This window comes from Limulus polyphemus, unplaced genomic scaffold, assembly GCF_000517525.1.
Source record: "Limulus polyphemus unplaced genomic scaffold, Limulus_polyphemus-2.1.2 Scaffold8170, whole genome shotgun sequence".
Taxonomy (NCBI): domain Eukaryota; kingdom Metazoa; phylum Arthropoda; class Merostomata; order Xiphosura; family Limulidae; genus Limulus; species Limulus polyphemus.
In genome coordinates, this window is record NW_013673780.1 from 13,072 (window position 1) to 28,630 (window position 15,559).

The following is a 15,559-nucleotide window of genomic DNA, read 5'->3' on the forward strand; positions in this document are numbered from 1 at the left end:
ACTTTATTTTACTTAATACTATCGATAAATAAACTTATAATGTTATTCTATGACCTAACATTAAACCTTTTTTTAAAAACTTTGATAAGTTTAATATTCTGTTGTACAAAATGGTTAGTAAGGTATATTTACATTCCCTTTTTGTTGTTACTTCTTGTTTCATACAGCAATTGTAGCGACTTTATCACTGAGCTTTGCAGCTCTCTGCCGCAGGCAGACTGTTTGTCGTCGAGCGAATAATGCGCATGTGAGGTTTTTCTTGGGGAAACATTCTAACTAGGCATGCTTATGCAGCAAGTTCTCGGTCAGAAAGCGTAATGGTGGTACATACAAACAAGCGGAATAATAGTATAGATATCTGTGTGTGTGTGTGCACGCCAATCAAGAGAAGTTTTGTTACAATATTTTTCCCTTCACCTTTCATCATTGAAAATGTTATGAAGTTTAGACTCAATACAATACATGGACAAAATTACTGATATAATAAATGATACAAGATGAAATAGGAATTTTCAATAGAACAGTATCCTCAGAATTTAAACAGCTGCTTGTTTCATTGTTAATGGGCAGACTGTTTGTTTTTTACTATTTTCTGTCAACATTTAGAGGAGGATAAACAAAAACTATAACAGTAATTTTATTACTGTATATGTACAAGTAAATTATGAAATTTAATATTTCTAAAATGGATTTAACTTCTAACTCCTTCATGCCCAGGTGAGTTGATTCAATGGACCTGTTGTACAGTATGATTTACTGCATTGTAAAAAAACAAACAATGGATGAAATAGTTTTAAACTTCAGTTAAATTTTCAATGGATTATGTAGCTACTGAAAAGCCACTGTTTAAGGTGGAATCCCTTTGAAAATATTGTGTACTCAGTGGTACACATGCCATTCTGACCTGTCAAATCTGTAAAATGCAAATTTCCACAAGAGGGACTACATTTTACTGAACAAGTCTTTTTTAGGGCCATTATCATGGAATTCTATAAAAAGATTTGCCTATCATCTCGGCAAACCTCACCTTTATAGTAAGCAACTAAGGCACTGACCACACTGATTGTGGCTAGGTGCATGACTATTTATATATTTCTCTGAGTTATTTATGACTCATTATTCTAAGTTTATTTACAAAAGAAAGTATGGGTTTCTGCAGAAATGTTTCTGGGGGTTGGGGAGGGGGGCAAGAGTAGTGTGAAATTGTGAAGTGAATAAAAAACTTGTAAGTTCATAAGAATAAAGAAAGAATCATGTTTCTTAGTTTCTAGGGTAGGGTAATTACCCCCTCTTACCCTCCCCTGCGGACGCCCGTGAAAAAAGGTACATAAAGAATAAGAGCAATAGTAGCATGATTTACCTTACTGATAACTAATAAAGTATGCACAATACTATGTTACTAATATAGCCTGTAATCTACCCCTTACCATGTTAATATCAACACACTAGTGATGCAACCAACATTGAAGTTCTGGGTTTGGCAAAGCTAACTTACACATGTCTGTTGTGCCACATTCACACATATTACTTAAGACTTTGCTTTGGAAACTTAATAAAAAGTTGTTGTAGAATTGTAGTAATAACTTGTTTAACGTGAGAGTCACTAATGAAACAGTGTTAACACAATCCTATTTCACATCCTAACACAGCAGAACAACACATGATACTGTCAAGTGCAAAATGACTTAACTAAGCCTACCTCATCCTGTTCAACAAAAACTTTCTTTTCCTATCATAATGAACATCATAATTCAAATGAAGAATTATAAAGTTATGAAGCAAGTTTTTCAAAAGCTTAAAAAAAAATTAGCAACATATGACTAAGCTAAGCTTTTATCATCTTGTTCTGATCACTACATGAATCTCTGTTGAATCAGAAGTCATATGTTGGCTGACTTAACATTAAAAAGAACAGATAAAAGGCCTTTATTACATGTTTAGATCACTAGTCTATGGCTTCTTAAAAAACCAGAGATATGGGCAATTATGTCAAACCATGCCAACTAATGTTGTAACACAGTGATTTACTAAATTCAATAAAAATACACTTTTTTGAAGTTACAAAGTTCAAGTTAGTACTCTTTTGTACAAAACTATTTTGAATTTCCTCCTAGAGGCTACAGAAAAAATTCAGGAACTTCACACCACTAATGTTTACGTTTGGAGTGTGCAAACACAAAATCAAAATCTGCGATTATTTTATATATTTTTATGTATAAAATTAAATACATAAAACTTTTTCATTGAATAAATTTCAGCACTGAATTTATTTTCTTTAATGTGTAAAATAAAAACTACAAGTCTATTTTCTATAATTTTTGTAACTCAATGTTGCCTTTGAGGTGGGGTGTACCAATCAAGACGAGATAAGAGTTAAAACAAACCAGTCACGCATTTTCTTCTCAATACACACATGAAGTATATGTATATATACATGAATGACATGCTTCTTAGTATCTATAAGTAAAGGGTAACTTGTTGCAAATTGTTGATAACACATAAGATTATGATTTTACTTGTTTTTTTGTTATACATCTGTTACAAATGGTGGTTTTTCTGAATGTTAAGTAAGTTCCAGTTTGAAGTTTAGCAACTAGTTATATATTTGGAACAATTTCAATGACCAAAAATCTAACTGTCATCATTAAATTTCTTTAAATTCACAAAATGACTGAATAAGATTTGCACTTCCATACACACACACACATATGTAGTACCGTTCTTCTATACACATTCTGCAGGGGCTCTACATGTAAACAGTTTTACCTGTTTCAATAGTTTGAGCAAACAGTTCTAGGCCTTCAAAAGGTTGAGAACTTTCAGCTTCTTTTTCACTTTCTGATGATTGCTGTTTTAAGCATTCCTCTGCAAGCTGCATACTGCTAGTCATACTTCCCCACATGGAGTCGAACATTGATACTGAAAGAAATTAATAAATAAAGGATTAAACAATGTAAAAAATATATCAATATATATTCCTTCTAACCTATTATAAAAGCTGTGAAACCTAATTTAACAAAGAGAATTATTTTGTTACATTTAAAACTTCTGACAATGTTTCAGCAGTGTGGTTCTTCAGTACTCGACCATATGATACTTGGAATTTAGTGTAAAACTCGTACAATAAGAACACAGAAAAACCCACGTCACTGCTCTGCAAAACTGCAGTTGAACATTAAAAAATATAACCAGTACACATATGGACCATCTTAAATACCACATATATCTAACACGTGTTTCATATATTAAGGTCATTTATACCAAATCACTTTTAAGACAAGTTCTTATATTTTACTATTGCCCTACACTTTTTTAAAGTCTACCAAAAACCAATCAGGACCAAGTTCTGAAAAAAAACCCAGAGACATTTATATGAACCATTCATATTTTTTTTAAATTAATAAATGTATTATTTAATGTCCTATAAGTAGTTGCAGATCCAAGTAGGCCTTAACCCTCTCACCATTTTTTTTACAGAAATCAATAAAAAAAAACAGCCAGACATCCTTACACTACCATATCATCAGCTATCCATCGGAGTCCACAAGGTTTTTTTAATTCAACGCGTGTAGAGTCTACAGCAATTCAGTTAAGGTGTCAGCCAATAACAGATATTTCTAAGCTAATTTAACAATGTGAATGTCAATTAAATATTGTTATAATAAACTTTCTTGCCTTGGCTTTTTCTAGACATCCTAACAATGTGTCTAGATCTTAGAAACTTGTTTTCATTAAAGTTAATATTGTTTAGGACACCTGCAGCTCTTACAACAGACTTGTTACAGAATCAATTCTTCATTGTTTAGAAATTAGAATTATCAGAAGAATGACATTTTTTATATTGTTGATGTCTAAAATAAGTGAAAAACCAAGTGGTATGTAATTAATTTTTAAAGAAATTTTGAATGTAGTTAGGTGTCTCACTTACCAATGCTTTTTTTTATAAATATCATTATAAATAATTATAACTATTTAATTTCAAATAAAGAGTTCAAAATGCTTGTTTCCCTTCTTATTTGCATACCAATTACATTACTAGAAATAAAAATGTTAGCTTCGAAATCGCTGGATTATTGCCTGACTAGCTAATCATTTACCTGAAGAAGACAATGCTCACTCTGTCAAAACACGTAGTATGTATTAAAAAATTTATTATGCTTGCAAATTGTTGTGTCTTATGTATACAAGTTTCCTAGTATAATGTGTTTCCCTACACAAATACAAATAATCATTTACAGACTTATTTAACTTACTTTAGGTCTATGTAATTAACACTGATTAAAATAGCATATTATTATAGTAGAAGTCTCTTCTTTCATACAAGAAAATATGGTTAGTGTTATACAGCTAACTTTTAAAAAGTTAAATTTTATAATACTATCACTGTGAAAATGAAAACTTACAGCAGATAGCATGGAGAAGTTAAACGTTGTTACTTGTTAACATAAAAATATGGTATAATCTGAATAGACTTTCTAGTTTTGTTCTTATTCATGTTCTAGTGATTTTCAAACTTTGTAACATAATGCTATAACTATCAAAAGTATTATTTTATAAAATGATGTTATTCTAATTTATATTTTTAAATTTAGGCTACTTGAAGAATATTAAAAAAAAACTAGACTTTTAATTTGACTAAATACTCGTTCACTTAAAAAATAAAATTAGTTATAATAACTCATTTTCGCTTGGTTGGTTACAAAGCATTTGACTAATTATATATATACAATACTTAAGGCTCAAACATTGTCATAAGCACACTTTATGGAAAAGTGGTCATAATATTATTGCAACAGATGACTGATATGTGAATAAATCTTTTAATTTTTCTATAAATTAATTAAGTTGAATTGCCAATAAGATATGGTTTCATGAACAAAACTGTTAAATTACTAAATTATTGTGCCCAAAGACAGGGTTTCCTCTGGCTTTTCATATTTTTTTACTTTTTGATAAACATTTTTGAGACACAAATTTGAAAGTTAATTTTATATGTTACTTCTAACAATATTTCAACAATTTTAACTTAAAATTAGTTTAGAATCAATATTTTCTGACATTTATTTAGCATAATTCACAAAGAAAATAATTCATATTTTCTTTCTGCTTCTTCTTTTTTTTTGTTAGAAAGAAGACAAATTTACATATTGTTTGTACAAATTGACAAATTGTGCATCAGTAAACTTATTAACACGTTTCAGCCCAATGGTTCACAAAGTCAATTCAAATTTCCATTCACAATTCAACTTTCAAACTTAAAGAATACAATTCTAATTCTATTTCAACAATGAGTTATCAAAAATATTGTAGAATTGATATTTTAGCATTATATAATGTTTATTTATGAAAAAAAAAAAAGTTCACACTTAAATTCCTTTTGTAGCTCTTGGTGTCTTAACTATAAATACACACTTCTTGAAATATTTTGCTTGTTCCTAAGTTTATTTTTTATTTCCTCCCACCCATCTTTGAATCGACTGATTTTTTTCAAAACAGTACTTCACAACAAAATTCCAAAAACATTACAATCTAAAAAATATTACTTACACATACATTCAATTACATTTTAGGAATTTTTCAAGTAGAAACTATACACTATTTAAAAGTTTAATGAATTGATTTAACTATGAGAATGTAAAAGACTGGTGAAGTACTTTTGGCATCCCCAAGGTACAAAAATGGTTAACCAATCCAAAATGTGGCAAGTACTATGTATTCAATACAATATTAATGGTAAATTTACTTCTAAAAACAGAGAGAAAATCGTTAATGTAACACAACACAAACATACCATCTTCAGATCGCTGCTTGGGTTGAATTGTCATCATCAAACCACTAACAACAACAACACTGTTCTCTGTAAGCAATGCTGACCATGGTATGGATACTGATATAGAATTTATATATCCATCAACAAATTCGAGGGGTAAATTGTAAGTTTCTCCAAGTTCATTTAAGGCCTGAAAAAAAATTAACAAAATTTAATTTTTACACACAGACAAAATTTTCCTTTCAGCTTTTTCTTTTTTTAATCATAGTAGCATTTTCTGTGAATACCTGTACCTTTGATAAGCAATGTACATTTAAATTATAATGCATGATTACTGTATACACACTTGTAAGTTAGTAACATAAACATCAAGCATGCATAAAAAATATTTATTGGAATATGTTTACAATTAACATATATAATAACTATATTCACTGTCTTAACTTTGTTTTCTACTTTGCAGGTTCTTGTATATTACTAGGTGAAAATAATTCAACATCCAGTCTGACAACAGTCATGAACTCTGTTCTGAAATATCTCTTATCTTAACTAACTATTACAACTCAAAGCTTCACTGTCCTGTTCTAGAGAGTTCCGAGACTAATGTGAACTTAATGTCACATTACAGCTCCCTCTAACTAACTAACAAATTACAGCCTTGAAAATATAGCTTGCAAAAGTAGGCCTTTCCTGGATTGTGAAATCCTTTGAACAATCCTACTACAAAAACCAAATAATAATAAAGTAAGATAAAAATACCACACTAAATTGTCCATTCACCAAGTATTTTTGGTGGTGTTCTCTTCTGAGGCTCATGGTAAATGGATGGAATGACATCTTGTCCCTTGTTGTTGGTGGGAAAGTCCTCTTTAAATGGGCAGTCAATGAATCTACTCATCGGTCCAACCTTGATGATCCTTCAGAAGTTGTCCCAACAGAAATGCTGGGCTCCTCGGCAGGTTGAGGTTCCACTGACAAGTTTTTTCCTGGAGTTACTGAGTTGGCTGTTCTCTCACTGATGTATTTTCAAAGATGATCCCTGCATATGGCTTTCAGCTTGGACTGCCTATCCTCCAAACACCTGCTTTGGAGTTTGTTCTCTGTTGTAACAAGAACTGTTCAGCCATATGATGTCATCACAATGAAATCTGACTTTATCAACATTTACATAAAAACAACCTGCTGTTTTAACATAAGCTGATTCAAGTCTTCATTATTCATCAAATCCACAAATCTTCCAATCACTAATTGCTCAAAATATGCCAAAGTATTTAGTTCCACTACTCCCCAGTCACTAAAAAAAACAATTAATTCTGATAATTCCTGGATTAAGTATTTCACTTCTCAGTGGTGCACTGACCACTGCCCGTTTTCACTCGAAGTTCAACTTTGAGACAGAAATTGCAATATAGTACATAGAGACTTCTTGATCATTGACTGAAGATATATGAAGCCAGCCTAACCATGCATTCATGTTATACTTGAAACACCTATTTACTTGTGGTTTATTTCCTCTGTTCTGTTTAACTAACTATCTGATTAATTCTTTAAGTTCTTCTATACTATCTTTAGGGAGAGCTGATGTTTCAATACTACACGATTTGATATTCCATTAATAGTTGATCTGAAATTTTGATGGATTCAAATTCCATCACCAACTTAGAGCTAAGTTCTGATCATGGAGCACTCCAGAAAGGTCTTTTAGTAACATGTAGTACAGTAGTAGTGGTAAGAGGTGTAGGCCACATTAATTCTCCTTTTCTATCTCTTGTTCTTGGTTGGAGTTCTTGAGCCAATGCAGAAAGAGATATGGCTAATTTATCTTTGAATTTCATAATTCATTTTTTAGATGTCATATTCTGTCACCAGTATTCTCTTCTACCTCAATGATGCTCACATCTACTCTGCTTCAGCCTGACCCTCATCTGTTATGAAGTCTATAAATTGGTCACATGCCAAGGAGTCCTTCATCTCAGAAGGAGTGTTCAAGTAATACAGATGGACAAGCCTTTTCATATCTCCTACAAGTTTAGCTAAGGTTGCTTCCTTCTTCCATAACCATTCTGTAACTCTGCTTTAGATACTTCATTTTAGTGTAACAACTCCAAAACTGTTGTATTAGGCAGCTACCAATGCTTGACAGTTGTTATGATTCTCAGCTTTGAGGTTGGTGTATTAATGTTGTCAAAGGTGGTTCTTTTAAATGGACAGCCAGACAGACAGCTTGCAGTTTGTTATTCCATTCATTTGCCCTGGAAGTGATTTCAAAGTGAACTTGGTACTATTCCCAGGGTACTTTCCCATCATAGGCTGTAGATTGCTCAATTGGCCAATGTTGATCTAGCCAACTAAATTCTGATCCTGGAGTATTCCAGAAAGGTCTTTTAGTACATGTAGTACAGTAGTAGTGGTAAGAGGTGTAGGCCACATTAATTCTCCTATTCTATCTCTTGTTCTTGGGTGGAATTCTTGAGCCAATGCAGAAGGAGGTGTGGCTGTTTTATCTTTGCATTTAATAATTAATTTTTTAGATGTCTCATTCTGTCACCAATAATCTTTTCTACCTTATTCATGTTTTTTCATATTTCACTTCTGATTTCACCAATGTTCTCTTGTACTTCGTCAGTCTTGTTGTTGGAATCTTTCTGTATGTCTTCTATAGCTTCATTAATCTTGTCTTCGATCAGACTTATTTCTATCTTCAATTTTTATTTGAACATCATGTTTCTTCTAATTATATATTTCTTCCTTCCTGATCTTCTATTTTTCTGTAAATTTCTTCTTGGTTTTCGTTTAATTTTCTGTCTCATTCTTCAAACTTTCTGTCCTGTTCTTCCTGGTCTTCATTTATTTTTCTTTGCATTTTTTTCTTGATTTTGTTTCAATAATTTCATCAAATTAAGCAAAGATTAATTTTAGCTCTTTGATCTCATAGTTTCAATCTTCACAGTTGAAATTCAACTCAAGTACATATTCAGTTTTGTTATATTTTCACCAAATAAATGCCACTTCTGAAACCAATTGTTGTACTTTAGTTCTTTCTTTGCAGTTTCTTTTAAATTATCAAGTGAAAATAATTCAATGTCCAGTCCAGTAACAGCCATAAATTAGAATACTCCCTCCTTTAATGTTATTACAAGCTTGAAGAACATTATAACTTGTAGGCCTAAGTTTACAGCCACATTAACTGTACTACAACATGGATAAAACTAACATATACAACTTAACATAATACCAAACAGTGATAACAATTCTCTAATCTGATTTAACTCTCTTTTATGCATACTAACTCTACTATTACACGAGGCTTCACTGAACCACTTATATAACTAAGCCTTGTTCTAGAGAGTTTTAGGATTAATGTGAACTTAATGTCACATTATGTTATGAACAAATTCACAGCTCCATCTAGGTAACAAACAAATTGCAACATTAAAAATACTGTAAACTACAATGTATATTGAAAGTATATATATCAATTGAAAACTACAACTACAATTTTCTAAAGATGTAATTTCAACAGAAGAGATTCAACTAAACACAAAATTGAACTTTAATCAGGACCATATAACCAAACAAGTAAAATGAATATGTCAAAGTATAAACCCTAAATTTGAAAATATAAGGAAAATTCCATAATATATAGAACCTACAAAATATATACACATTATTATTTAGGTTTATTAGAAATGGCTTATAGCAGCAATGCAAATGTAAATTAACCATTTGGGGTTGATAATACATGATGTTAAGTACATCAAGGCTTGAAATTTCCACCCACTAAACCCTGTTTAAACTATTACAGATAATACACACACACACACATCTATATGTATATATAGTATTTATAAAAATATGTGACATTTACTGTAATTAATTTTAAACCTTTAGAAATTCTGAGAATGCAAATTTACAGCTGCATTTATTGAAACAGTAACTACTTAAAAGTTGAAAATAAATATATACTCAAACACATTAGCGAATCTAGTTTTAGAAACATTCTTCATATATACATGTAAAATACTCTATTAAGATGCAATTAAAAGATCCCATAAAAGTTAAGCTTCAAACCTGATTAGAATAAAAGCATGTACTGACATAAGGATTCATGTACAATGTGCATAGCAATTCTGTTAAAAGAAATTCACATAATTAAAATATGTTGATATTTATTTTCAACACTATTATATTTAAGAAGTTGTTTGTAAAGACTCATTGGCATTCATAAATACTTTCATTATGAAATAAATGCATACTATTTTGAGCAGCTAAGTATATTACAAAAAGATAATTTTCTAGAAAGTTTCACAACAGATATATGGAACTGTCTGTTTTGTTGATTCCATACAGATAATGGCTTTATCGTCATTTTTAAAATTTAATATTATATATATATGTGTGTGTGTGTGTGTGTGTAAACATAAACTCTGATAGGTGTGCCATACAAGTACATGATATACTCTGATGCAGAAGCTACAAAAGTTTTAAACATAAACTTTGATAGGTGTGCCATACAAGTACATGAACACTGTGAACTAGATGCAACAAAAAGTTTCACTTAAGATTTATGAGAACAATTAGATCAAGATATGCAATATATGAATCTCTGAATGATGAGAATAAAACCTCTTGGTTTGATTGTTAGATTACAATGAGAAATACACACACACAAGCTACAAAAGTTTTAAACATAAACTCTGATAGGTGTGCCATACAAGTACATGATATACTCTGATGCAGAGGCTACAAAAGTTTTAAACATAAACTCTGATAGGTGTGCCATACAAGTACATGATATACTCTGATGCAGAAGCTACAAAAGTTTTAAACATAAACTTTGATAGGTGTGCCATACAAGTACATGATATACTCTGATGCAGAGGCTACAAAAGTTTTCTGCATCAGAGTATATCATGTACTTGTATGGCACACCTATCAAAGTTTATGTTTATTAAGGTATCAAATATATGTAATTTTACAATAGCCATTGAATACAAGATTTTCTAAAGTGGTATATTGTGAAAAGAATAACTACAGTACAGAACATCAATAAATAGCCCAGTGATTATATCAATTATTGTCATGTAAACTAACAGATAAACCAAAATTATGATTAAGTCAATTATCATGAAAATAACCAACTAATTATAATTAGGATTTCCAATTGTTACTATTTTTCCATTACTCCAGCTATCGAAGCAATCAAAATACTGCTATCATTTTTGTTTGTTGTTGATCACAAAGCTACATAATAGACTATCTGTGCTTTGTTGAATTTTAGTCTTATTAGTTGTGTGTTTCTTTTTTTACTTCAAGTTTGTTCAGCTTTGATGATTTGAACAGGTGCGGGCTACTGATTCAAGGGTTGGGTTTGTTTCCCATTGCCACTAAAATTGCTCACCCTGTATTTGTTATAGCAAAGTTACTAAGGCCATCTGCTACAGTATCTAATTTTGAACTACCGATTAGAGTGAAATCAACTGTTCTGCAGCACCCACTGCCAACATTTTTTTTTTTCCCTGTAGGTACCATGGTTTGAGGAACGCTGTACTAATCAATTAATTGATTAGCAAATATCACTTATTGCCCAACACTATCAGTAAAAACATGCTATAGAATACTAAGGGGTGATAATATGTATATTCTATCATCAACTGTGATATTATGAATAGTGGCAATGAATTCAATGTTTTAAGCTCCCAGTAAAAAGAAGTGAAAATACAAAATTGATCAATGCCATATTATTTTAAGGAATGAAATGTGAAAATAAAAATTATCAAGTGTATAGCATATATTCAAATATTTATTATTATTATACTTGAAATCTACAGATATCATGAGAGGGTATGCTATACAATCTCACACACACACAGCAAAACTGTTCAACAGTCAACCACAAAGAATCTGTTACATCTTTAGTTAAATAAGTATTCAACAGCTGAATGTAAATTTTAACAATTTAATTGTTGTGTGAGCTTATGTGATATAAAAACAACAGCATAAACATTCATCAATAAAAGATAACACAATTAAACTGTGAAACAATGAAATGGGTAAAAATAAAGTATCTTATCTTGCACTATATCAGCTATTTTAGATTAAATATCTGAAGAATTTATAACAAAATAAAATTATATTCAATACTGCTTAGGCATAAATTAGATATAGCTTTGAAGAAGATTGTACTTTTAGGTGGGGAAAATAGTTGAGATAAGACAATTAAAAAGCTATAAACAATACTATTTGTTCCATGAAAGCCCTGTAATAGCTAATTTGTAAGATTGACAGTTTGTAACTTCAGAATTTGTGGTTCAATTCCTGCAATGGGCATGGCTTTGTGCTTAATAATAACACACAAATTATTCAATAAAATTTTCTACATTTCTTTGAAAGAGGGTTTTCCAATTTACAACAAAATACATAAATGTAAATCCTCATCTATTATATCATTTACTTTATATACAAATGTAAATTGCTAGAACTGATCCACCACTGCAAATGGAAAATTTTATTGTAAATCAGAATCAACACTTTCTGATTTCATAAAAGTTACTGAAAGACATTCTGTAAAGTAGCTTCAATGAGAAATAGTAAATTGTATTACTTGTCAACTATATATAGTATTAAGAAAATATTTAGAGTTCCATCATGCTAGTTCTATCGCTGATGTTATAAAATTAATAAGGCAATATGAATATTGCTGTAAAAATAATTTGGTACAAGTATCTAAAGATAAATTATATTCAAAAGAAAATCAAAGACTTCATTCACGAGTAGTGAATAAATACAGAGTAAACTAAAATGGAAAATTACATATTCATTGTTACTGTTCTAGTAAACTGAACCAGAGCAAATTATTGTACAGTTATTGTGACAATACTATATAGTGTATACAGAATCAGTCTGGGCAATAATAATAATGAAAATGCAAGAAAACTGGAACTAATGTATAAAAAGATTAAATTCATCACTTCTTTGGGCAAAGAAGGAGGAGTGTAAGACAATTCTTCCTTCTTTTGTTAATTATTATTATTATTATTATGTTTTGATTTTATGTACTTTGGATTCTATCATTTAGTCGTATTTTCTCAGGACAATGACAACCAAGAAGGTTTGTAAATTAGTTTGTCAAAATATGTAAGCAATCTGATAAGTTCTTCTGTAAACATCCAAAAGTACTAATTTGATGAGTTATCTTGTCACCTGTTAGAAAATAAAAGTTTAAATGAATAAGAATTAAAGCCAAGTGTTCAAGAGAATATAACACCAGATACTATTTGAATTGCTTACTTAGATTATTGTGACATATAATTAAAAAATGTTTAGCATTTTTTGTCATAATTTCTGAAGGTAGGATTTTTTCTTTCTGATTCTTTTTCCTAACTTTGTTAATGCTTAATGCAGTATTATGTTTTTATTTTTAAGTCAAGGCTATTTGATTGAGTTAAAGGTTTTGAAACTACAGATGTCTTCTTTGTAAAAGTTTAGTCTTGGCATTATTTTTGATTCCTACTCATATGCATACGTTCCATTTTATAAAGGTTTTTTAATAAATATTATTTTTATACCTGGTTGTAATGTTTAAATTTTTCTCATCCAGAATAAAAGAGCTGTTAAATTGTAACTGATTATCTATTCATATATTGTCAAATGATCTAAATTAAACTACAACATAAATATATTAACTGATTTACTACACAATGCACACAGATGTAGAAATAGAAATAACAGTAAATTGAGGTCATTGCCTATGCAATGTTTATGGCGTGAAACAGTTATTTTAGATATATCAAAAAATTATATAAACTGTTCGAATGTATATAGATAATAAACTAATTTAAATGGTTAGTTACTTTACTTCTTAAGACTTATAACTATATAAAAAAATAACTTACTTTAGAAATTAAATTAAAAGCTAAATATCTAATAACATACCTCCACATCCAAATACAAATCTGTAATAGTTCCTTTTCCACTATACAAGTCAACACTAAGCTGGTCTAGAGAAAGCTTTTCATTCAAGAACTGACCAAGATATCGTTGAAGAAGATAACGACATGCCCTTTTTTTTATTGCATCCGACCATGGAAAATACCAGGGCATCTTGTTAAATGTTCTTTTTTATTATTTTCCTGTAATAATTAAGTTAACGAGAGAGAAAAACTACAAACAACACTGAACGAAATCAGCTGATCCTATCAAAACAAACTTACGACGCCATTGCAGCTGCTATTTGTGATGTAATTGGCATAAGTAAAGTACCTTTAGCCCTCACCAGAGGCCTTTCGAATATTATATCCTTCTGACGCATTGTCCTCTTCCAGTCTTTTTTTTTTTTACTTGTTTTTGTTCTATTTGAATATTAGAATATTACTTTTTTCGTGCTTTTTAGTAACTTTCTCATGCTTACTGTGTTTCAACATACCGGAGAGGTATCCAGACAAGATGAAATAACAAAATTCCAGCTGTAACTTAAAGAAATGTTGAAACTATACCATGATATGAATTATACAATGTCATGCCAAAATTAGCACCTCTACACAACATGTTATTTTGGAGCTATACATGTAAGTGAAAATGAGTGCATGAGAGGATAACTTTAATTCATATTCACCACAGGTTAGCAAAATAAAAAGAGACAACATAAAAAAAAACGTGAGTTTGATATCAAATAGTAACAATTATAATAGCATCATTATAAAAACTAAAAATGCTCAAAATCGCTGTAGAAAATTCAAAATAATCACGTTTTTGTGATATGGCCTTCATCGAGCTAGTACCAACAAAGATTGCTTGGATGAAACGTTTAACTTATTATTTCATTACAGTGATTTCAACCATGTCTGAGTTGTACTGAATCGTATTCAAAATTATGGCTACTATAAAACTTGATGATTAGTCTGCTGAATTATAGATCGAATGAACAGTATATCGATGAACAAGCTACGCAAACATAGCTGTCAGATGTTAAAATTGTAACAATCTATCCCGATAATATATTAAGAGTTGCTAATAGTAAGTAGCAGGGTTTAAATTGGGAATGTTTATGCCTGAATCCTAAAGATCTTTGTGCTATATGTTTTGCGAATGTTCTCATATGTTCGCATTTTTTTAATCAACAAACACATGATATTTTATTATTGGAGCTAAGCCAAATATGATTATTGTTATGCTCGAAATTGACCTACAATGGTACTATCATGGGCATCACCAGTTTTTTTGCTGTACATTTAATTATGTTATTGTTAATTGTTATTGGTTTAATGTAAGTGGCTATTGTTCGGGACGAACAATACTAAGGAGGGGCAGTGTTGCGTCAGCGAGGTCACGTGACTAGTATCACGCCACGTCCTTCTCGAACCTTCGTGAATTATCGGGAGACTACTACATTGGGGGTAGTCTGGTATATATAAGATGGTCACAACGTGACGGAACAATGAGTAATTGAACTGCAATCAGAGAGTGTGTAATTGAATGGAGTATTGTTGAAGTCGAGCTCGTGAAACGTGAGTTATAGCGTTTGTTATAGAGCGACTGTTGAAATTAAGTGTATCGTAAAGTTGTATTCGGAAAGAATAAACACGTTTTATTTAAGAAAGGACTTGTGTCGCTAAAGTTTCGTCGGAACGAAGTTACGGAAAATTAACTAACGAACGGAGACGTAACAATACATTTTGGGGGTTAATCTTACCATTTAATTGACCAACAACTGTGTTACAATACAATATTTGATTATTCTTAAATTGAAATCCAAAACCAAGTCAAAGATAGTGAGCGTTTAACAGGAAA

The 15,559-nt window shown here is 30.6% G+C and overlaps 1 protein-coding gene across 1 annotated transcript in view; it reads right to left on the bottom strand.

Annotated features, from left to right (window-relative positions):
- Positions 1–14,012, bottom strand: part of LOC106475168 (autophagy-related protein 2 homolog B-like) — a 26,022-nt gene extending 12,010 nt beyond the window's left edge. The window contains exons 1-3 of the mRNA XM_013935866.2: positions 13,706–14,012; positions 5,792–5,960; positions 2,767–2,919 (exon numbers count right to left, since the gene is read on the bottom strand). Coding sequence (XP_013791320.1) covers positions 2,767–2,919; positions 5,792–5,960; positions 13,706–13,873 — 490 coding nt within the window. The 5' untranslated portion in view covers positions 13,874–14,012. The remainder of the gene's footprint in view (positions 1–2,766; positions 2,920–5,791; positions 5,961–13,705) is intronic.
- Between the last annotated feature and the right edge of the window lie 1,547 nt (positions 14,013–15,559).